Genomic DNA, 24,301 nt, shown 5'->3' with positions numbered 1-24,301 from the left:
AAGATTTCTATACCTGAAGCTCACTGGGTGCTGGCCCCTACCAGTGCTTGCAGTCTTGCAGACTGGTTTGTCAACAAAAACTGTTCTTTTAATAGCCTCTTTCCCCGGGTAGTTGAGGGTGAGTTTAGTGGCCTTCCCATTCTTTCTGATCTCTGGTAGCTCAGTATTTGTTACCTTTTTTAGTGTTTAAATATGCATTTCCTTGAAAAGTTCACATTACTTATTCTACTTCAGAACAAGCTGTCCTAATGATATGCTTTACCAGCTAGGAGACCAGTGCTCTGGATTTCACTTAGAGATGCAAGTTTATCCTGTTTGTACCATGTTGTCTATCTGATCTGTAGTGTTTGTAACACTATAGTTTTCCACAGGTACCTACTTGCTGCTTTCCCCCACCATCATTTGGGCAAACAAAGCCGAATGGATCCATCCAAAAGATGTTGGAAGCAAAAGCTAACAGAATGGAATATTTATGCTTTTATTAATAGTTATCTACATTTTGTTGTTTAGTCCATTTTCGGGGGAGGTGGGGATTTTCTCTATTAAGTTTCATTACTGTGTGTGTTCTCTTTCATTCGTCCCATTGTGGACTCACGTTGGACTGTGATTCTAGTGTAGGCTAGTCTACAAATCACTGTTTATACTGAGCCATTCTCACACGAGCAGGTCATTCTCACCTGTTACTAAGCAACCTGGAAAAATCTGAAAATGGCACTTCATTACTGCAATTGTGATTACTAATGACTATATCTTAAATATCCAATATCCTTTTGGATTCAGTATTTATCAAGTATGGAATAGGATATACAACTTCTATAAATCTCTGTTTCTGTGCAGGTTTTTATAAGCAATTCTTCAGCTTTCAAAAGGTAGCAATTGATAGAGGTTAAGGAACTACTCTGCTACCAACACAGTCAGGAGCTAGGGTATATAGTAAGTATAGTCATACCCTGAAGTTTGCAAAATCCTCACACAGAGAACCTAATGAGTACATGGTGCCAGAATGTCCCTTCTATAACTAGATAAGACTATGGAGGTGAAAAAACTAAAAATGTGTTGTATTTTCTCAAGGCTATTGTGGTGTCACTTAAGTGGTGTGATGGTCTCATGAGAATCCTTGCGCACACTTAGCTTATGGTTACAAAGGCTTGGGACAGCTTTCCTCACAATTCTGTAAATTTACAATAAGTCATAAAAATCGGGCTGATGTAACGGAGATATCAGAGGAGTCCTTATTTTTACATATGGTAACAGTAGATGATTGGGAATCAAAGACTGCTGCAGGATTATTCACTTCATTATGCTGCAAAATCTTCCCATCAAAAGAAACTAATGCTTTGAAGTGATTTAATAGTTGGGTAGATATTTTCTCTTAGGTTGACATGTTGGCAAAAAGACTTAGTGATGAATTAGGTGGAAGATAAAGGTACAAGGGGCTGTGAAGGTAGGCTATTCAGAAAAACTATAGCCTGGTCCTAATATTTCTAGAAACCATTTCTTCCTCTCTGTTTTGATTTCAGCTGTGTAAAGCACCCTTCTGGTAGCACACTTGGTAGTACTAAACACAACCGCAGTCTCCTCCAAAGGGATGTCTGGAATCCTTTTGATTTAAAATGTCAGTTGAACCTACCCCTCTGGGATCATTATGACAGATTAAATGGCTTTAGTGATCACTAGCTGGGCTTGCTGTGAACCTGAACTCTGCATATAGAGCACAGGAGATAAGGCTATCTGGAGGAAATGTGACACAACTAGGACTCGCATTGAATTTTATAACTTCAGTCTTCGGTTATTGAAAGTCACAGGTTAGTTTATTTTATTATATAGTAATTTGGGTGAATGCTTTTGGAAAATGCTAATCAATTTTGGCTCAAATTAAGGTGAAAGACCACCTATCTATCACAGTCCAAATATGGTAATGTGGTGGTGTGACTCTAAATCTTAAATTTGTTGAATGCACTGTTTGCATAAATCAATTTTTAATTTACATAACTGTACTTTGGAAACTCAGTGACTAGCACAGATTTTCTGCAAAGTTGTAGCATTATAACAGATGGTGGGAATTCCACCAACCAAGTGAAGACCAGTTTAGCTGAGGTATTTGTCTAAATTTAATCTCTTATAATCTTTAATCTCTTAATAAATGGCTAGGATTTAAACTTTGGTAGCAGTATACAGAATGTAGTTAACCTGTTGGTTTTATGTTGGAGTAGAGTAACCCAGTGCTACTCAAAGTGGTGGTCCGTGGACCGGTGCCGATCCACGAGTCATCGGTTGCTGGTCTGCATGCACATTGAGGGGGGGGGGGAAAAATGCCAGTCCCCCACATCAGTTAGGTTACTTCAGTGCTTCTCAAGCTAATAAGTTATTCCTTACATTTGGGAGTAAGGTGAATGAATGTTAGGAAATAATTTGGTCTCCAGCTCTTCTCTTTTTAAGACCCTCTCCCTCATCACCACTGCCAAAAAGACGGGTTTGTGATAACTTGGATACTACTGTGGTGTGGACAGTATAAAATACACTTTTACATTATCCTGTTCCTTGAACATAGGTTAATGGTAGCAATATATTCTTGAGTGGTGTGGAGCAAATATTCTTTCTGGAGAGATGAGGTTTATATCGTTCAGGTTGTTGGCTGGAGAACATGAGCAGATGGTTGCTGGTAGAAAAGCAGCAGGTGCAACTGGAGTAAAAACAGATTGCTGTCCACTGATTAGGTCCTGTTGGTTTTTCACTTTTAAAAAAAATCTGCTTAATAAGAGTTGGACTCCCTTTTATTGCTCTTCTCATGGTACAAGTCAGCAGTAAATATGAAAAGTCTATATCAGAACTAAGTAGCAAGTATTGAATTAGAATTGCCCTTTGCTAATTTAGTCTGGTATTTGTATGATAAAATCCATCTTTGATTAGCTGAGGTAGAAATCTGTCTTCAGTATAGTAGTGGCCCAGTTTAATACAGCAGCATTCAAAGTAATGTGAACCCTAGTGGCTGAATGTAGCTAGGAAACATTAATCTAGGAAAGGAAAAAGATACAAATCAAAGGGGGAAGGATTCTGATAAAATGGTCTTTTTTTTTTTTTTTTTTTTTTTTTTTTTTTTTTTTTTTTTTGGTACAGTATATTCTGTTGGATTTGGGACTGTGTCAAATTCTGTGGAGAATTCTGTGGTGGTAGGTCATGAAGGCTCTGTGAAATGAAAGTGTACCAAATTGGACTTCCATTCTGAAAGCAATAGAAAATGGTTACCTTTGTGTGTCTGATTCAGCTTTCACTGAAGTGAGTGAAAAGTCTCCTATTGAGTCACTGGGAGTTAGATCAGGCCCTATATGTGGGTATTCCCAAATATTTTGTGTGCTACAAAAAACAGGCTTGTAGGACAAACAAGCAAGTATTGTGTCCTCTACTAACATGGAATCCAGCTCATTTACAAATGTAAACAATGAGATGGGCATAAAAAAATCTATCATTCATGAGTTTATTACAGCATCACTGTGATCTGTGCAGTAACTAAATGTTGCCTCTTTTCTTAAGTGGGTATTGGATAGGACTTTACTCCTATTTTTCATTATTTGTAGTTCCACCAATTTAATGCATTTCCCCCCACCCCCTTTCTTTAATAGTTTGAGGTTATTTGCAGTGTCACCCAATGAAATTAATAGTGGATGGGGAGCTGGATCTATACATATGATTCACATTTGGAAGGCTTTTTGCATCACGATCATGGTGAGAAACTTTTTTTTTTTTTTTTTCATTTTTAATTTAATGAAAGCCGAGTCTACAGAATCGGAATATGTCCTGTGGGCCAGATATGTGTAGCTTCCTTGGTCTGTGGTGACTTGCAGAACTCTTGAGATTTATATCAAAAGGCTGAAAGCGAGTCATTTAACTTTCAGAGAACCTGGTTTTAGTTTTAGTTCTTGTTTAACACCATTACCTGTAGGACCTTGAAGAAAGGATGTGTGTTTGTTTTGTTTCCAAGAGTTGAAACACCAGCCTTTTCAATGAAAGGAACAGGAGCTCACAAATATGTATCCTCTGGGGCATGTGAAATCTGATCTTCCGGGATTTGGCATTCCTGATATTGCTAAAACACGAACATGTTTCTTAAGTCACAAATTAGACCTCTTTATATACATGTGGGGGAACAGAGCACAAATCTTCTTTTAATCTCTTGTAGGTCATCTTTAAATAGCCCTTCACAACTTAACCCTGCTTTACCTAGCTGACCTAGTAACAGCGTTTGAGCCATGTTCCTCCTTCAGTCTGTAAAAGTTTCCAGGCTTTGCCCATCAGTAAGGTTGTTACTTTGCAGTCTCTCCCACACCACTGCCTATGTAGGCAAAACTCCTGATACAATCTGTTCAGCAATTCTCTTATCCTCCGATTTAATTAAGATTCACCTCAGATGTGTCTACAAAATCCTCACTGCAGGTCATTGTTAGGCATGGCTGTTTCCCCACTTTCCTCTTCTGATTTCCCTCATGTTCAATCCTTGTTGTTTTTCACCCTTCTCCACCCCAGTTTAAACAACTGAATGTGTAACTTGCAAAGCTGTTAGCATATTAGTTTGCTTGTATGTTGTATCTCTGTCCCCTAACTTTTGTCTGTTTTGTGTCTTTTTGACTGTCTTACAGGGCAGGGATTGTCTCCTACATTTTCATAGTACCCAGTCCAGTAGCGTCTTCATCACAACTGAGTTTTTGGGTGCTACCATAATACTTAAATGTATTATTCATAAGTCCTGCCAAACAGAGAATAAACCTCATCTGCATGGTTTGGTTACTGTAGAGAAGGAGGCCTCTTTTGGGCTATCAGACGAACGAAGCTGAAATGTATAAAGAATCTGATAAAGTAGACTTAGGAATTTGTGATATTCAGGACTTCCCTGTGTTTCTTTTTGGAGTTTGAAATTACTGTTTGTGTATCTGCTACATCCTCCACTGTGGCCATAATTTCCTCTGCATGCCTATGTGCGTACTGGAAACCATCAATATTTGTCGCTTACTAAATTGTTCTGGTGTTATCTTCGTTACAGACCATTAGACTGCCACATGTTGTAAGCTTGATGGGGCTTCTTGCCTATAATTTGGGCAAAAACACTCTTCTCTAGCAGCATAGGGCCAAATCCTCAGGCATGCTGGAACAGGCATAGTGCATCTGGGCAGGGGACATAAGTAATTTTTTTTTTCACTCCTGAATCCTGAAGGTGATTTGGGGCAGTTCTGCTGACTCAAGTTGCACTGAGCTTCTGGATGTTCCTGTATGCAGGGCGGGAGGGAAGAAAAGTTCAGGAGCAGGTGTCAGAGCCAGCTACCTTAGCTTGGTTTCCCTGGATATTCTATGTATGGGGAGTACCCAGCTGGCTTTCCATCCCCATTGCATTGCCAGAGCAGAGCTGAGGCTTTGGCCCAGAATGAGATGGCATACAATTAAAGGCAAGAGCAATACTCTATATATGTAAATGTAAAAAACTCTGTAGGCTTGGATTAGATTTTGATGGTTGTTTGTGAGAGTCAAGCGACTTCTGTTCAGGACTGTTCATTAGAATTCTGTCTCTCGAGATCATCTCTTGCTGTTTCTCTTTTTGATCTCTCTTCCCACCTCCCCCACTGGCTCTTTATAGAAGACTGAGTATTGTGCAAAACTTACGCTTGACTAATATCAGGGCATCTTGATAATAACTTGTCCTACTGAGAATGGGACCATTATGATCCCTTAATGGTCAAATTTTATGTCTGTGTTTGTACTCTTCATCTGTGAATGACTTGCTTCTTTGCGTGTAGCTTTTATAAAACATGTGAATCAAGCAGTTTTTAGGATGCACTTGAAGTAACATGTCTTTAAAGTCAAACACTGAAGCTATTGACTTTCACTTTCAGAATATTTCTGATTAATTGGTTTGTGATGAACTCCAATTGGTTCACTTTAAAATAACAAAACTAAGGGTATGTCTACACTGCCAACGTTACAGTCGCGCTTTATCAGCAGGGAAGAGCTCTCCTGGCAATAAAAAAAAAAAAAAAAAAAACCACCCCGAACGAGAGGTGGCAGCTGTATTGCAAGGAGTGTGGCTCCCAGCAATAAAGCGCTGTCTGTCCTGGCGCTTTTCAGTGCTAAAACTTTTGTTGCTCAGCGGGGTGTTTTTTTCACCCCCGTGAATGACTAAAGTTTTAGTGCTGAAAGTGGCAGTGTAGACACAGCCTAAGATTGAGATGTTGTGCTGTACTTCTTCAGAGGTGCGGCGCTAACGATGTAGCCCAGGTAAGAGAGGGCAAAGTTGGCTATGTACCATGGGCTACCTCCTGGGGTGGTGTAGCCTCCAGAATAAGTTAAAGCAGGTCCAGAGGCTGTTCTGATTTGGGGCAGCCTAGCTTGACCACCTACAGGCTGCTATGCATCATAGAATATTCAGAAAGGCTATTCTCTCTCTCTCTCTCTCTCTGTGTATGCCTCCATGCTGGCATTATACCAGAGGACAGAGAAGGGCTGCCTTTGTTGGTTCTGTGCTGTTTTTTGTGCTAGAGAAATTCCCCAGGAGGTTATGGCCTCTTCAAGCTGTTGGAGGAGACCAGATTCCAGCCCTGAAGCTATTTTTAGTAGCACAAATTTAAAAGAATGAAACCAATCTAAAATTCACTGTTGACCTACTTGATTGTGAGGCTCAAGTTGAGTGATGGGTGTGGGGGCAAGTATGTCACATTTCTAAAACCCTGGTTGGCAGCAGGGCGAAGGGATTAGGGTGTCGAACATTGGGGGGAATGTGTCTTTCATATGTCTTTTGGGTAACATCTGCTTGGTTTACTACAAACTTTTGCTAGTTTTTTATTGCTGCCAGCACTGCAGAGCTAGTATAGTTGGCAGGAGAGCCAGCCGTCATGTATTCTGCCTTGCATCAACAACAAAACTGTCAACCAAGCACCGATCCTAGTATCCATTTCTGTCATGGTGATGTATGAAGCAACAATCGCTCAGCTTGAACTCTGGTACTGGTAGCAAAAAAACCTCTGGCATTGATTGATTTATAATCTGCACCAATTTTATGTGAATAATTGAGGGGAAGCACATAGGGACCATGTGTTCTTGGATTCCTTTTTTAGACTAGACATTAAGATTTAGAATGTTTTGTGAATCTCTCAGCAGCAAAAATTTTCTTTTTATAATTATTGATCCAGCAGGATCAAATAAAAGGTAAATAGACTGTCTGTGTCCTAGGCTGGGTACGCTGAAACTCATTTGACTTATCTATTGGATTTAGCTGACACATGATCGGCTAAGTGGGGGAAGATAGGTGGGAAGGAAGGAGTTTGTTTTTGTTCGTTAGGCTGCGTTAATACAGTCCAGTATGCCTGTTAAATTTGAGATTGTTCAGAACTGCATTAGAGTCCTGTAGGAGTTTTGTGCTGTTGACAAAGATGGGTTGGACTGACCTTTTTTTAAAATGGTCTTAACACAGTAGCATAGGCTTCACTTTAGAGTGTCATGGTTTTATTGTTTTGTTTTTGTTTTGAAATTCTTATTGTGAAGTCAGGTGAGGTAAATGGAGCTTGAATCTGCTGTGACTTAACCCCTTAGGTTCTTAAAGAGGATTTCCTTACTTGTATGCTTGCTACCAGGATTTGTGGATGAAATGGGACAAAAGTCCAGTTGTTCAAATGGAGTTCCCGTTGTCGTTTTCCCCCCAGTGTAAAAAAAAAAAAAAAAAAAAAAAAAAAAAAGTTGATAGTACAGCCTTATCAATTAAATGGATAACATTATTGTGTTCAAACTAATTGTAGATGTTCATGTTTGTTTTTCATTGTAATTATATACTTCTTATCTCATGTTTCAATATATACAACAAAATAGTGAGCTAAATTTTCATGGAGCTTTTGTTCTTCAGTTTTCAGTTGACCAAAGAAATGGTGATGGAGAAGCCAAGTCCCCTGCTGGTCGGGCGGGAATTTGTGAGGCAGTATTATACTCTGCTGAATCAAGCACCAGACTACCTGCACAGGTAACGCTCCTTCAATGTTTCACTTTGTTTTTCTTTGCAGGTATTTAAAAATACTTTTATGTTATAAATTGTAACAAACCTATGCCCTCCTTTTGGCTTGCCAGATGCAAGATTTGGATGCTATTTTTAATGCATTAACTTGTGCTGAGTGGATGCTAATCTTGCATTAAATTAATTCACTCCCAGCTGCGACCAAATAGAACAAAAATAAAAGTAAAGGTTACAGCAGACGATTTTTTATCTGTCTAAGGTATTTCTAATGGTCAGTACTTTAAATTTTGAGAACTGCTCTGTTCGCTGTTAGCCTGAAGCTTCTTTACTCATTCAGGTCTCATTTGTAAGACTTGGTATCATAACAAGGTTGGTTAAAAATCGGTCTTTTTTTTTTTTTTTAATTTAAATTAAATCTGAAATTTATGGCAACCTATTTTAAGGCCTAAACTTAATTTAATCAATTAAAATAATTTTTCAAAGGTACATTATATCATTGAGCTGCTCCAAAAGTGTAAGGAATTAAAGCGTTCTGAAACTTTAAATTGTATGCAGAATCAGAGGGAAAACATCTCTACTTTTGAGATCAACTCAAGCTTTATAACTCACAATGTCACATGCTGCATTAAGTATCCATATTTTCAGTCTTTATAATGAAATGAATGCTGGTTTTTACATATAGGAAAATGTCTACTTCTGATTTCTGTTGTGCAGAAAAGTTTTTTGTCTTGATTACTTTGGGTTTCAGGTTAGCTAACAGGTACAGAGAGAATATTTTCATTTGGACTAGTTCATTCAAGATAAAGCGTGACCCTTTTGAATTTTGTACACTTTTAACTGAACTCCAATTTCTATCCAAGTGCAGCTTGACGTGTGCTCAGGGAAATCATTATCTAGTAAATAAGAAATGCATCATTCATCATTTTCTAACATACATTAATTCAGATTTTTAATTTTTACTTTGTTATAGTATATCTATTCACATTTATTTAAGCAATTATATTACTTATCATCCTGGATATTCCTAGATTATAAAGCCAGAAGAGTCTGCTGTGTGGTCATCTAGTTTGACCTCCTGCATAACACCTGTCCTAGAATTTTCCTGAATTAAGTCCTGTTTGAACTAGAGCATATCTTTTAGACAAACATCCCATCTAGATAATTACCAGTAATGGGGAATCCACCAGTCTTTGGTAAATTGTTCGAGTAGCTAATTACCCCTACTGATAAAAAAAAATCTGTGCTTTATTTCTTGTCTGAATTTGTCTAGCTTTACTCTCCAGCCCTTGGATCTTTTTACACCTTTGTCTGCTAAATTGAAAAGCCTATCAATCACATTTTTGTTTCTCATGTAGTTAGTTATTAACTGTGAGAGTCACCCCATAACCTTCTTTTTGTTAGCATGTTGTTAGCAAAAAGACACATGAAGTGTAAACGCCAAGTATAAAGGGTATATTTGATTGGAAATCAACATGCTTTAATGGTTACACCGATCAGTGAAAATTAACCTCTCTTTAGGAAAAGCAAAGCAAATGCTAAATATGTTTAAAATCAATTATTTAAATTAGGTGCACCCTGATGATAAATATATAATTCAGTGAGAGACTTATGCTTGCTTAGGGCTATGCTTTGCCACACTAGATAAGCTCAGAACTCCGACAATCCTGAAACCCTTCTTCATGGATAAAAGTCACCAGGTATTTGGTTGAAGATGATTTAAAATTGTTCACAAGTGTGCAGAATAGCTAACCCACTCATTTAGCTCAGACACAGTTTACTGTATATGCTCTGGTTTTTATTCTAAGCTAACTTGTACCTGCTGGCAAAATTCTTTGCTCTGTAATACTACTGCTATTTTATCAAATAGTAGAAGTAGCTATAAAATGGAAGCTTCACCTATAGTTTGCACACTAGTATCTTTTTAAGTTTCTAGGTTAATGAAATATCATTCTGATTATAATTTTTAACCAGGACTTGACTAAATATTGCCAGATGGCACCTGCTAGCCAAAGGACTAGGTTGGTATGGCAGATGAGCTTTGGGCTTGTGGGAGAGGAGCACACCAAGATCCTACAATAGCCTAGCAGCAATCCCAGCTGCTAGAAAAGGGTGGTAAGATTCTTATCTGCGAACTGTGGTGGACCATACTGGTGGTTCTGTCTATTGGGCAGAGGAAAGAACTCTTCTTTCACTCCCCAAATCATAGAACCTCCTGATGGCTCTAATGGTGGAGGAGGGTGTTTTCTGCTACTTTAGCTGTTTTTTGGAGGTCTTCCCTGAATACTTCAGTGCCTGCCTGTGCCACTGTTCAGAGTTTTCCAAAACACAGGCAGCGACATATTGGCATGGGTCCTGTCAGTTTCACGGCTGTCCATGGGGTTCTGAATAGCAGGAGTTAAACTAACCAACGTCTTGCTAATTATTCTAGGCAGCAGCGTGCAGCTGTGAGGCTTGCTGCTGTCTCGTAAGACTACATTGCATTGGCTCACACTTGGGAGGTTTATTTTAAGAACTCTTTTTTTTTTTTTTTTTTAAAAAGCTGAATTTCTACAGAAATTGATGTATTTCCTTCACTTGCCAGGACAAGCTCTTCACTTAACTGAATGGATTGTCAAGCCATCTAAGTGTCTAGGAAGTATTACTCGTATTTCTCAGAAATAGCCTTGGCAAACTGTACAAAGAGAACGATAGGCAAAGTTTATTTGTAGTGTGAATGTATTTTGTGGCACCGATTCCACTTTCAATAGGAAGTGTCAAGGTACTTTTGACCGAAACAGGACTCTTTTGTGGGGGTTCCCCCACCCACACACTATTCTGTCTGTAAATCACTGCATTCTCACTCTTGTGATGTTGTTCCAGCATACTAGGTTGCTGACTTTAGAAGGAAAATTAAAGATGAGCTGTGGTGCTTGTCAAAATTAAAATAAATCGCTCTAGTGGAGACATTTAGTATGTATAAAATGGAAGTTTCATTTTGCAAAGGATTTCAAGATACCAATTTCTAAATCCCTTCCCATCCCGCCCCAAAATCTGAAATTGTTCTGGGTTGATTAAAACATTGTTTGATTTTTTTTTTACTTCTTTTAAACATTTGTGTATGATATAAACATTTCAAAACAATGTTGTTTGAAAACAAAAAATCAAAATGTTTCATTCTGAACGTATTGAAATGGATGTTGTCAGAACTTTTTTTCTTCCAAAACAAAGTTCTGGCAAAATCATTTCACAAAGGATTTCAATTTTCATGGAACTGCATATTCCAGCAGAATATGGTTCTGTTAAAGCTTCTCCAACCAGCTCAAGTACTCACTAGGCTGTGGTTGAGATTCAGTATGCAAATGTGTTTAAAAAAAAAAAAAGGTATTTAAACGGTCTTTATAGGCTTTCTACAGTCATCTGGTTTCCTTTAGGGTCAGTGGAGCTCTACTTGGGTAAATAGTGGTACTGTGGCTGGCATGACTTGTTTGGTTTTTTGTTTAAGATAATTCTATTTCCTCTTAAGAGTGTAATAAAAACCAATATAGTGTAGGTATGATCAGGAAAGATCTGTAAAATTGGCAGTCAACAGAACCAAGTTCCACCTACAGATTCTTTGCTGAAAATGTCTAAGCCAGAAAGAATTCAACTTGATTTTTTTATATACTAAGGTGAGTTTACAGGGCTAGTAGTTAATTGAGGCAAAAGCGTTTTAGATGAGCAAATTTTGATCTAGAAATCACTGAAGCAATAAACATGAACGCTGCTGTTTCTAGAGGCCACTTTCCAGAGTACAGTTGCATGTCAAAACTGGTGTTTTGAGTCTCTACCAGTGGTTTGAGTATCTTCGATGACTCCGTTGGGAAGGAGAAAGAGATACCAGAGTACTGTCTTCCTAAAACCTATTCAGAGAACCTGGAACTGGCCAGGTGACTTCAGACACCCCTCAAATGCTTTTAAAAGATCAGAAAACTTTGATGGCCTGTTCAGTGAGAGTATTAACTTCTGTGCTGAACTCTGCACCTTGCAGTAGGACAACTAAAGAACTTTGGTTTTGAAGAACAAATACTTGCAAATAGGAATTTGGATTTACATGCAGTGAAATTTTGAACTGAGCAATCTTGACCATGTGCTGTTACTAAGACTTAGTTCAAATATAGTATTTTTATAGTAAAATACTGTCTTCTGAAGACCAGTAATATGGTTCGACTTTTAATACAAGGCTTAATGTATAAATTCCCTCTTTTACAGGTTTTATGGAAAGAATTCTTCCTACGTCCATGGTGGCTTGGATTCCAATGGAAAACCAGCTGATGCTGTCTATGGGCAATCTGTAAGCTTTTGTAAAACTGAGTAAAATAATTTTGCAGGGAATTAAATATTTACAATTAGATTTTTTTCTGATCTAAGATCTTCTGGCTTGTTTAGTGTTTCAAGCAGATCCGTCTATTAGATACGGAGCATATGTGTGTTCATGCTCTCTGGGGTGTTCGTAGTTTTACTTGGTGCAATGTGAACATCTTGGACAAACCTACTCTGGGACTTGAGAATTAATTTGCAGTAATTTGCCATCCTTTTGTGCTTGATAGGCAAACTTGTCACATGTTTCCAAAACTATCAACAGCTATGAAATTTGGAGATGGATATTAAATACTGATAAGTTTCAGAGTAGCAGCCGTGTTAGTCTGTATTCGCAAAAAGAAAAAGAGTACTTGTGACACCTTAGAGACTAACAAATTTATTTGAGCATAAGCTTTTGATGAAGTGAGCTGTAGCTCACGAAAGCTTATGCTCAGATAAATTTGTTAGTCTCTAAGGTGCCACAAGTACTCTTTTTTTTTTTTTTTTTTTTTTTTTTTTCTTTTTTGTAAATACTGATAAGAATACCACATTAGAGCTGAGTGCCCTGGGCTATGCTGTCGCAGTGGTGAAGCATTTAATGGTATTCAAGCAACAATATCTTCCGCAAATTAATGCGAACTCCCAGTGTCCTCTTTGACTCTTGTCTCAACTCAGAAGAAAAAGCACATGGCATGATTGCCTGGGTTTTTTTGTTTCTGTCTGGGTGCTGCCTTGATGTGAGTTCATTTTATGATCAAATTTGCAAGTGGCTCCAAAATTGGAGAGGGAGGGGAAAAAGGCCAAACAGCAGACTGACCTAGAGAGATTAAAACAGTGAAGGCTGAAGGTATTGAGGAAAGTTTAAATATAAAGAACTACACCAAGGGGGAGTGGCTTTTGGGACTATGCCCTCTAGGGCTTTGAGGGCAACCCTAGACTGCAAGCCTCACCCTGAACTCGATATTCTCTATATCCGCCAATCTGCACTATAGAAGTCTTTCTGATAAACTGAATTAACTTAGAAAATGGGTAACTGATTCTTCCCTGCCTTTTGTAGGACATCCACAAGAAGGTGCTGTCACTGAACTTTAAGGACTGCCACACAAAGATCCGTCATGTGGATGCCCATGCTACTCTTAATGATGGTGTTGTAGTCCAGGTGATGGGAGAGCTCTCCAATAACATGCAGCCAGTGCGCAGGTTCATGCAGACGTTTGTACTTGCACCTGAGGTATGCTTTATTGTATTTTAATCGTGTGCTAGTACTGACATGAAAATAGTTGTAGCTATTCAGCTCAGCACTGGAATCTTCAGATTCCAATTGGAAAGTGTTTCTTGCATAAGAGTCCAACAGTGGTGTGCTGCAAATGCTTTAAGAAGTTACATTACTTTAATTTGTTTATGCTAACATGGAACAGTATCAGGAGGGGATGTAACATTTTGAGTTGTGCCTAATAAGTATCATTAAAATGTTGCTTAGGTAGGTATTCTCAAAATATTGCTGATCTCCACTTAACAGTTGCATCTTGCAGCTGATACCTCAAACAGCTAGTGTTGGAGAACAGTGCTCTCCAACATTTGAAGACTTGCATTCCAAGCTTTCTGATACTATAAAGCATTGACTTCTTGCTGCAGTTGCTTTCAAAATAGCAGTTTTCAAAATCATGAGACGGTTGAAAGTGGGAGTGAAGAAAGAGAGATGGTAATTGAGTGACATTATTTTTAACTTGGCAATTTCCAATTTACATTTTGGAAGCTGTAGCTCCCAGTCTCCTCCCCCCCCCCCTACAACTTTGGTAGTTCATAACAAATTATCTTCACTGTGTCGTGATTAACGCATGGAAAGAGATGTTAATGATGAGCATCATTGCAGCCCACCCGTCTTATTTACAAGTACCTTGCTATGTTGAGGACATGCTTTTGCTTCTGCATTCTAGAGGCAGTATAGTTGAGGGTAGCTCCTAATTTCCATGTCTCCAGCCTTTCCTAACTGGACTTATTTGACCTAAAATCCCGCTTTTGTGTTTGTGATCTAATACGCTTTTTTTATGTTTGACATGCTTCAAATACCACTTCTTAAATACAGCACCATTAGGGAAACTATTACTATGCAGCATGTGAGCATATTAATAAATTCTTTAATGCTTACATAGGCAATATGACACTAGACTTATCCATAAAGTCAGGATGCTTTCAGGGATTTCATTTAGATTACTCATCAGTCTCTTGGTATTCATAAAGAGCTGGCTTTTCTGTATTTGATCACCCTTTCTTCTCTAAAGTCCAGTCACAGACACATGAGCTATGGTGTGCTATCAAAATACAGATAGATTACCAAGTGCTAACTACTTTTATAAAGTGGAATGAACTTCTGACCCTTTTCTATTTGAAATAAAACTCAGTCGTGTCCTTAGAAGTAGAAAATAACACTGACAAAGTGCAGCAAAATAGTTGGTATATACATCTCTATTACTATACGCTTATCCTCATGGTAGTGAAGGCAGGCTATCTTCTTCAGACACCCCAGCCGGTCCTGGGTTAGGTTTGCTTTCCCTGAACAACTGCCTGCCCCTCTTGAACTAACTTTCCTCTAAGCTGTGCGGCAGCGGGGAGAGGCACCTCTCCCATGGCCCCAACCCCAGAACTGCCATGGCTGGGGAGAGGCAGCTCTTCTCCCCCTCCAGCCCCGGAGCTGCCATGGCTGGAGAGAGGTGGCTGCCTCCCTTCCAGCCCCAGGGCAGCCTGCACCTCAAACCCCTCATCCTCGACCCCCATCCCAGAACCCGCACTCCCAGCCAGAGGCTTCACCTCCCTACACCAAGCCTCTGCCTGAGCCCCCTCCTGCACCCTGAACCCCTCAGCCCTACCCCCACCACACATCACCTCCATATTGGTGCACATAATAAAATTAATTCCTCACATGCATGGGAAAAATTAGAGGGAACGTTGCTTTTGAGTCCCCTTTTAAACTTCCATAGTCTTTGACTTTGATTCCTAAACTTTTTGCATCCTAGCATTGTCTCTTAATGCCCCAGTGTGTTTATCAACAGGTGTCTTATCTTGATCCATTCTGTTTCCTTCCTGCTTTGTTTTCCTTGTATATTAACACAGTAAACATTCCAATTTACCAGGTAAACCGACAGTATTCATGAATTATTGTAGAGCAGCTCCAAGCCCATAAATCTGTTTGTAATTGTGATCTGTTGTTCTCAAGTTTGCCTCCAAAAAACTTTCTCAAATCCACACCTAGATGCATTTGCTAGCCTTTTGTTTGGCTTTAATTTTGCCTTATTGATCCTGTCAGCCGTAATGAAGCAAGGTATAGCTGCTTGTTTGGACTGAATAGCATTTTTCCTTTCTGCTTCAGGAATCATTTAAAAAGCTGTACAGTGTCTCATTGCTTTCTACTGAGCTTTATGGGTTAAGTCATAGTCCTCTCTGTTGCCTACAGGTGTGTGCTTGCTATTATGGTAGAATGGCTGTTAGGATTGCAACAGTATTTCCATTTTGACAGGCATGTCAAACCTTTATTCTTTTAAAAATAATGTATATGTCAAAGCAAATATGAACCTAGTACTTGAATTTTCCATATTGGAAATGAGTTTATAGGTTTTTCTTCATAGAATAAGAAATATTTGCCAATCACTGTGGCCCAGATCCCTAGGTTTGGCCAAACTGCTTAGTGCAGTACATGGAATGGGGGGCAAAAAGTGGTACAAAGCAACCTCTCCACTCCCTTGATCCTCTGCTTTATGGGAGGCCAAACCAGTCCTATCATAGTTTAGGACACCCTCAACTACAAATTTGCTTAAGTTGCATCACTTAGTGTGGTGATTCTTTGGAGTGCAGCACATGCTAGTATTCTCCCCTCATGGCCTGCCCAAGAACGTCCCTTTTGCTTGGGGGCTGAGTGTAGAAGCAACTTTGCTGGTTTTGTGCCACCCAGAGGTTCCCTCTGTTTGGCAGTGCAGAAGTAGTAACTGCCCCGAGTGTCACAGGAGAGGCAGAACTATGACCAGGATCTGTCACTGTGGCTGTAAACTCTTCATAATCATGTAATGTTTTGCTCTGGGACTAAATATAATGGAACCAACTTCTTATTCCTGCTTGCCTCCAGGGTTCTGTTGCAAATAAGTTTTATGTCCATAACGACATCTTCCGCTACCAAGATGAGGTTTTTGGTGATTCGGACACTGAGCCTCCAGAGGGTAAGTAAGTACCAGGAGCCTGGAGAATTCTACCGGTGGCAGCTTTTGTGGCATTAGTGGGCATGGTAAGCAACTCTCAATTCTCAGACTAGAGGAGATTCTTCTGTTATGAGAAGGCATATTTGCAGTAAATTCAAATTATCTCCTGTATATTCCCCCCTACTCCCTTGTCCCGTCTCTACTGCTGGTACTTCAGCATGGGCTGTGGAATACACACTATTACAGTTGCTGTCACAGTCCTTCTTCTTGCAGTGATATTAAAATAAAACTTCCCAAAAATGTATATGTTTATGAAAGAATCCCTTTGTTGAGCTTGGACAGTGTAATAGGTGTAACTTGAGTTCTTCTTCCCTAACCCACTCTAGAATCTGAGGAGGAGGTGGAGGAACCTGAGGAAAGACAGCAGACCCCTGAGACTGTTGATGATCCCGGTGCTTACTACGAGCAGTCTGTCAGGTAACAAGACTGTACTTTTACTCTGAAGTCAAACCTTGTGCGTTGTGATCTCTTTAAGGACCAGGTCTGGAGTCAAATGTGAAGAGAAGTCAGGAATGAACATGTTTTATCTCTAGAAGTCGGGCTTCTGCTGCAGGAGCTGTAGCATAAACATTGTTAAATGATACACTATTAGCTGCAAGGCTGAGACTGACAGTCTACCGAATAACCTGCAACTCGCGTCCCCCGGAAGTATACGCCTATTTAAGTGAATTTTGCTATGCCTCAGTACTTTGCATTGTACCTTGCATACCTGGGTTATAAGCATGCCTTCAGTATGGTTCTTTATCCAAATTGAAAAGAGAGATTGTTCCCAATCATGATGTTTTTCAATAGCAATGACTTGGAGGAACAGCTGGAGGAGCCAGTAGTGGAACCAGAACCTGAGCCTGAACCAGAGCCTGAACAGGAGCCAGAACCAGAAGTGCAGGAAGAAAAATCTGAGCCGGTATTGGAGGAAACTGTTCCTGAGGAGACGGTGGAAAAGAGTCCTTCTCCAGTCCCTGCAGACCCTGCTCCTGTGGTGCAAGAGGACTCCAGGGTAATGAAATGAGTGACTTTCACTGTATTGTTTAATCAATATGTTCATCTTTTTTTCTCCTCTTCACTATGTATAACACACCAACATCTTTGCTCTGGGAAGATGGGGGTAGCTGGATGAGAGGTATCCAAATTCTTTTGCATATGATTTCTCTCCTGCTCCTGAATTGTCCTTTTCACCTCAAATTGAGCTTATTCACAGAAAAGCAATGGGTCAATTAGCTGGTTGCTGGTATCTCAATATGAGGACACGTTATTAAGGCCCTCTATTTTGTACCTGTTCAGTTTGCTCCAGAAATTGGCTTGAATTTGTCCTTTATTGTTCAAATTTTTTTTTTTTTTTTTTTTAAATTGAATGCTTATGGTGAGGCTTGGAAGAATTAGGTTTTTATTGGTTGTTAATAATCGAAATTTAGGCAAAGTAAGAAAAATACTGCTTGAGAACTTACTAGAACTTGATTTCAGCATAGTTACTTTTGTATTTTGACATGTAATATTGTATGTTATTAAGTTGAACTCTTTGAATCTCAACGTCTATTGTCATTAAATAAGCGTCTTCCCCTCGTAATTTCCCACAACTGGGAAAATTTAAATGGATACAAGGAATCTTAAAATGCATTTTGCGCAGTTGTGAAAATTTAATAAGCATTGATAGCCACTGAATTTTTTTTCTTTTAAAGTCAAACTCTGCCCAGCCAACTTACAGCTGTGAAGGTATCTTTCCAAATATGATTAGGGTGTAACCCCTGCAGTGATGAGTCTAACAATAGCTCCAATTCTGTGCTGCATCCCTGCCTATTTATGCAGTGTTCAGGGGTTAGAAACAGCTTGATTTCCCCCATTGCAGCAGGGGAGGGGGATCCATGGGTGCCACAGGTCTAATATAGTAGCCCTAGGAATGAGACCGTGTGTGGCTCTAATGCTCTGCACTCTGGTTTTCTGAGTTGGGGTGGTTCATAGGCAGCTGTGGGGAAACTGCTGAGGGCTGGATCCAGAACTTGGAAGGCTCAAAGGTGGCTTTAAAGCTGTTACCACCACCTCAGCTGCCACTCCTGAGAGGCACAGCTCAGGGTCTGGGCCTGTTGCTAGAAGTAGAACTGCAGGCCTTGAGTTACTTAGTAACACTGTTCATTCCTTTAGACATTTTCGTGGGCGTCTGTAACCAGCAAGAACCTCCCACCCAGTGGAGCTGTTCCAGTATTGGGAATACCACCTCATGTTGTGAAAGTACCAGCCTCGCAAGTAGGAATACTGCACTAATCACAGAATACTTGGTGACCTGGGGGAAAATATGCAGTAGAAATTCCCTGCTTATAGCATGGATTTTAGGATTCTTCATGGGGTTTTGGAATTGTTAGGGGTTTTGTAAATAACCTTTTTAAACAAAAATCACATTTTGTAACCCTTGTAGCTGGGAAGAAAACCTTCATCAATATGGACCAAATGTGTTCACAGTGTGTATTGAGTGTATCTTCCTTGAAAAACATATGTAAAAATCTAGTGAGGGCGGTTCCACAGAGCTTGGGCAAACTTGCCAAGTTAGAGGTACTAAAATCTTTCAGCCATGATTAGGCAAGATACACTTCATCTCCCTTTCCAACATTGTGTATAGCACCAGGGTACATTTTATTGAATGAGGGATAACTATTAAGTCTAGCGCTACACAGTAAAAACAGAACAGCATTTCATTTTGAAGTTAAAAGTATAACTTGAGCTGAAATGCATTCTGTTGTCAGTGATGAAAAGAACTGCTAATCTTTTACAAATTGGAAATTATCTCACTATAATCTAAAATTCGATAGTAAGCTCCGAAAAAAGAACTTTGCTACTAGCCTTGCCTATTTTTACATATAACTTATTGCTTGTTCATTTCTGCAGCCCCGTCCTGAATCCAAGCCTGAATCCCAGACTCCACCACAGAGGCCTCAGAGGGATCAGAGGGTGAGGGAGCAGCGAACAAGTATCCCACCACAAAGAGGGCCTAGACCAAGTAAGAAAAGCTAGAAGAACACAAGTACTTCATTTTTTTTTTCCCCCGTTTCTACCACCTTTTAATTGCCTAAGGAGTCATGAAGCACACAATGTACCATGTGCTGATTAGTGTTGGTTTTTCAGTTCTTAATGATAGATATTCTAAGTCATTTCTGCTACTGTTGCTGTTTTTAGCTGATCTGGACCTGAACCTCTGTTTTAGAAATGAACTTTCACAAATATAAAAAAGATTGTAGTATTTAGGTGTTTTTTTTTTTTTGTTTTTAAGTTTGCTCATCAGTGTGAGTTTCTAATGCATGGCTATTGTGAAAATTATTGAAATTCCACTAAACTTGAGACTGAATCTTATTGCTTGCCAGTTACTCTGATGATTAGAACTGTTCAGGTATTATGCATGCTGTTTTGGCTTTAAGCAAGTATGTTTGTTTGTTTTTAAGTTCGTGAAGGTGAGCAGGGTGACATGGAAACTAGACGGATTGTTAGGTACCCAGACAGTCACCAGCTATTTGTTGGGAACCTTCCTCATGATGTGGATAAAACTGAACTGAAGGACTTCTTCCAAAGTAAGTTGCTGACTTTGCTTTGTTCACCACACGGTTTAGGGGCTGCAACCATAAGCACATGTCTGTTTCTGCAGAACATTCTAATGTGTGACCAAAGAACTTGGCTCCTCTCTTGCAGATTATGGGAACGTTGTGGAACTCCGCATCAACAGTGGTGGGAAGCTCCCTAACTTTGGGTTTGTGGTATTTGATGATCCTGAACCAGTTCAGAAGATCCTTAGCAATAGGGTAAGGTGGCGGTGTTTGGACCAGCGGAGATTTGATTCTGCAAAATAATGTTTTTGAATCCGTTCCTCTCTGTTAATGGTGGGCAATGTCTGTCTGACCCTTAAGGAGAAGGCATGTTCTTTTAGCCCCTCTCTTCTTCCTCTGCCCCCAGTTTACGTCCATAAATGAACCACTCCTGAATAAGTGTGATTTACGTGTTCACGCTGTTTGGAAATTAACACATGCAGTTGGCCAAACTTAGTGCTGAAGCAAACTAGTATTTTACAAACCTAAACAGTTAACCAGTAAGCATGTCTTACTGGTTAACCAAACCTAACTGTTAGCCCCCGGACCCAGCTGGCCGCCTGCCTGCCCCAGGCCCTGCCAGCTGCCTGCTCCGGGAGCAGTTCCTCTCCCTTTAATCGGTTAACCATTTAAATGACATAATTTTAATAGTTTAAACAGTTAACTTTTAAAATGGATATTTACATCCCTAAAGCAAACCAAAAGAGAGAGAAAACTGCCATGGAGAAAACAGAGCCCAAATAAAGAAGCTTGAAAAAGTAGGGACCACAAAAAAAAAATGTTTGTGTTTGCTTTGAAGAAGGAGTTTACATCCTAAACAGGCTGGGTGCAGAGTCTCCTGCTTTCAGCCTGGCCACAGCCGCTATGAATGTAAAAGGCTATAGCTAGTGATCCAATGGAGATTGTTATGTATGTGGTAGATCTAAACACTTTGCACCTACACACATCTGCGCCTGTACAGCCAGCCGTTAGAGAGTTGTAGTTCGCAGCAGTCAGGCACTTCTCTTCTTCCCTCACACCTTCGGTGTGACCCCACATTTACAGGCTTTTGGAGAGGAGTGGCCAGTCCTTGGCCCTTTTTGTATTATATCTGTTTATATCATTTTGTGCTTTTTTTTTTTTTTCTACAAGTCTCAAATCTGCGGACTCTAGGGAATGTTTGTGTCAGACTTAAAGTATAATTAACTGATGCTCTCCTTCTTGGTAATACAAGACAGTAGTGGGGCTTTATGTGTATATTTAACCCACAGCTGAACAGTTCAAATATCTTTTACTTCTAATAATTCAAACCCTTATTTTCATCTGTAATTTAACTTAAGTTATCTGTATTGATCTTCTCCAACGATCATGCACAGTATGCTGGACACAAGCACGTTTCCTTTAATTCTAGACCAGTTCTTGCAACAATACTGTCTTTGCTACATTACAAATACTGCATATTAGAATTTAAAGATTACTAGTAATCTTTATCAACCAGAGAGCTAAACCTGCTTGCTAGCAGTTTGTGTGAAAGGGAGGCCCTGCCAGTGGAGTCTAGGGGTAAAGTGACAGAGAGATACTTAAACTTTATTCCCATACCTGGTTGTTGGGAAGGGTGTTGGTACTCCTCATGCCAGGGTATTGGCTCAGGCAGCTCCGTGAGAACTGATCATCAAGTGGGAATCTTAGTTGAAAAGCTTTCTGCTTGTCACTGGCAGGAGGAATTTTCAAGCCCCCCTTTATGTGTTACAGCATTCAGAATACCTCATGGTCTCTAATGAGGTATAATTGATATATGTATGAAGGAACCTTCACTCTTGAATTTCTTAGCTTTTTGTAGACTTAATTCCTCAGCCTTATGTGGCAGTAGCTTATTTACTTATTATGCTAACGGGGCATGTGTTCTGATTGGCCTCTTCTCTCCTTCAGTGAAATTTGCTAACTCAAAGTTTGTCTACACAGCGAGTTACTGCGTGGCAAGCCAGGCAGCGAATCTACAGCGCACTGTGCGCTAACTCACCATGTGGACGCTGCTGCAGCACATTGAACATCCCAGAGTGTGGCTGTGTGTACTGTGGTTGTTCTCTTGCTGCCATATAGACAAACCCTCAGTAACTCACCATCATAGCAATACAAAATGCTGCTTTATTGAAAGTGAAGGATTTCACCAGAAACATGGAGAGTGCAGTATGGGCCTCGGAGCTGCTTCAAATCAGAAGAAAAGTAAACTGGAACACTGTAGCAGTGATCTTAATGATTTTTTCATTGTATTAAAGTGTGTCAGTGAAACAAGCTCATCTTATCTAACCACTTGCTAGGAAAGGCGGAGCATGTAAAGTGTTCAACTGCCTGAGAAGTCACTATTCAAACAATTGGAAGGATGGATCAACTGTCACTTCTTTCCTCCCCTTCCCCCATAGCCTTCTCCTGCCACCCCCAAAAACGTGTGGCTGAGTACACAACTGATGTAGTGTGTTTTGTTTTTTTTTTTAACCTGTAAATAGGTAGCTGCCATGAGCTTTATTTCCTTCTTTCTTGTCTTGCTCCCGTTCCTAATACTAATCCCATTGAAGGGAACAGCATAAATTTACCCAGGTGAAAGGCTTTGTTGGAAAGTTAGTTTGTTGGAGAGCTGCATTGTTAATGCTGGTAAATCTTTTTCTTTCTCTTGCAGCCCATCATGTTCAGGGGGGAGGTGCGTTTGAACGTGGAGGAGAAGAAAACACGAGCTGCCAGGGAGGGTGACCGCAGAGACAACAGACCACGTGGACCCGGAGGCACCCGGGGAGGGCTGGGGGGTGGGATTCGAGGGCCTCCACGTGGAGGCATGTCTCAGAAACCAGGATTTGGAGCTGGAAGGGGCGTCGGGCAACGTCAGTGAATGCATCAAGGATGTTGGCATGGTGGCACAAACCCTTGTTCCTGCAGATTTGTGAATTTCAGCCTTGGGTATCTTGGAATGTGGCCCTAGCCTGTTATAGACTGCTACGTTTGATACTATTTTGGCCCCTTTTTGTTTGTTATGGTTTTGTGATTTTTTTTTTTTTTTCTTCCTAGTCCTTGTCCCAGATTCCAGCTTTGTGAACAATATTTTAGGAAAAGTGGATTTTAAAATGAAAAGAACTGAAATTCCTTGCTCACTGCAAACTTACGGACTGGATTTTTTTTTTTTTTTGGTACCAGTGGCCTTTCCTAAAGGAATGTGTGGTTGGTGGGTTTTTTTCCCCCCCCCCTCTCTCTATACTGAAATTGGGTGCATTTCAGTCAGTGGAATAACCTTTCACCTGCATGTGTTCAAGAGCCTGTAGGAAAACCTAGCACTTGGCAAGCATTTCAAGGCAGGAGAAAATATTTTGTCCCTTGAGGGTCATGTGCACATCCTCTGGTCTGGCCATGTTGCCACTTGGAAAATTGACATTCACTCTTCTCTCTGTGGCGCTGTAAAGTGGAATAAAGGGTATCCATAGAATCTTTTTTCTTTTGATACATGATCACGAAAAGGAATTCTAACTACTGTTTTACCACTTACAAATTTTGGATTGTGGGATAGGTTTTAAATGTCTAGAACTTGACTCTTAAAACATTTTTCCTGAACTTGTGAAATTTTTTATTGAAATAGGGAGTTTTTTTCATGTTTTAGTTTGTATTTGTAAAAAAAAAAGGAAAAAAAAAAGAAAAAAAAGCAAAATTGTTGTGCCTTCTATTTATCTCTCATTCCAGTCTTGGCAAATTGTTAAAAAAATAAAAAAAGTCTAGATTTGCTTTATCAAGTGGAGTATGTTGGAATTCTTGTGGAGGGGTGAGTTTCCCCTCCATTCCTCCCATCACTACCTTTGTCTAAGATAATGACAAAAGGTTCTTTGGAAACTGAACCAATCTCTGCTGTGGCAGTAGGTAGAGACGTCTATTATAAAGCATGCTGGTGGTTGGCTGAATGTTTGCTTTATCCAGCTGACTGAAAAGTTATGTGATTTTTTTTTTTTGTAACAACTCCCATTGTGACTAGAAAACTGTGGTTGTGGATATCTTTATTGTTGAAATGTAAATGAGCTTTTTAGGATCGTGTATACTTTATTATGGGGGGGGCTTTTGCAGTTTGGGCATTAGTTTAGAAACTCCCCTCTGCCAGAGGTGAAACTGCCTAGATCAGATGCAGCCTCTGACAATTATGCTAGAGGTGTACTGATTGCTTATCAATTGCTGGTATATAC

General features: G+C 39.8%; 1 protein-coding gene across 2 annotated transcripts in view; it reads left to right on the top strand.

Moving 5' to 3' along the window:
• Positions 1-23,856, top strand: part of G3BP1 (G3BP stress granule assembly factor 1) — a 35,053-nt gene extending 11,197 nt beyond the window's left edge. The window contains exons 2-12 of one of the 2 annotated variants that reach the window (XM_038412911.1): positions 7,880-7,993; positions 12,212-12,293; positions 13,359-13,532; positions 16,419-16,509; positions 16,875-16,965; positions 17,341-17,545; positions 18,685-18,786; positions 19,423-19,534; positions 19,974-20,099; positions 20,218-20,327; positions 22,765-23,856. In XM_038412911.1, the coding sequence (XP_038268839.1) occupies positions 7,899-7,993; positions 12,212-12,293; positions 13,359-13,532; positions 16,419-16,509; positions 16,875-16,965; positions 17,341-17,545; positions 18,685-18,786; positions 19,423-19,534; positions 19,974-20,099; positions 20,218-20,327; positions 22,765-22,971 (1,395 nt within the window). In that variant the 5' untranslated portion in view covers positions 7,880-7,898 and the 3' untranslated portion in view covers positions 22,972-23,856. Of the gene's footprint in view, positions 1-7,879; positions 7,994-12,211; positions 12,294-13,358; positions 13,533-16,418; positions 16,510-16,874; positions 16,966-17,340; positions 17,546-18,684; positions 18,787-19,422; positions 19,535-19,973; positions 20,100-20,196; positions 20,328-22,764 lie in introns of both variants that reach the window. The other variant, XM_038412908.2, reaches the window with a different exon arrangement.
• The last annotated feature ends 445 nt before the right edge of the window (positions 23,857-24,301 follow it).

This window comes from Dermochelys coriacea, chromosome 8, assembly GCF_009764565.3.
Source record: "Dermochelys coriacea isolate rDerCor1 chromosome 8, rDerCor1.pri.v4, whole genome shotgun sequence".
NCBI lineage: Eukaryota > Metazoa > Chordata > Testudines > Dermochelyidae > Dermochelys > Dermochelys coriacea.
This window is presented reverse-complemented; position numbering and strand designations above follow the sequence as displayed.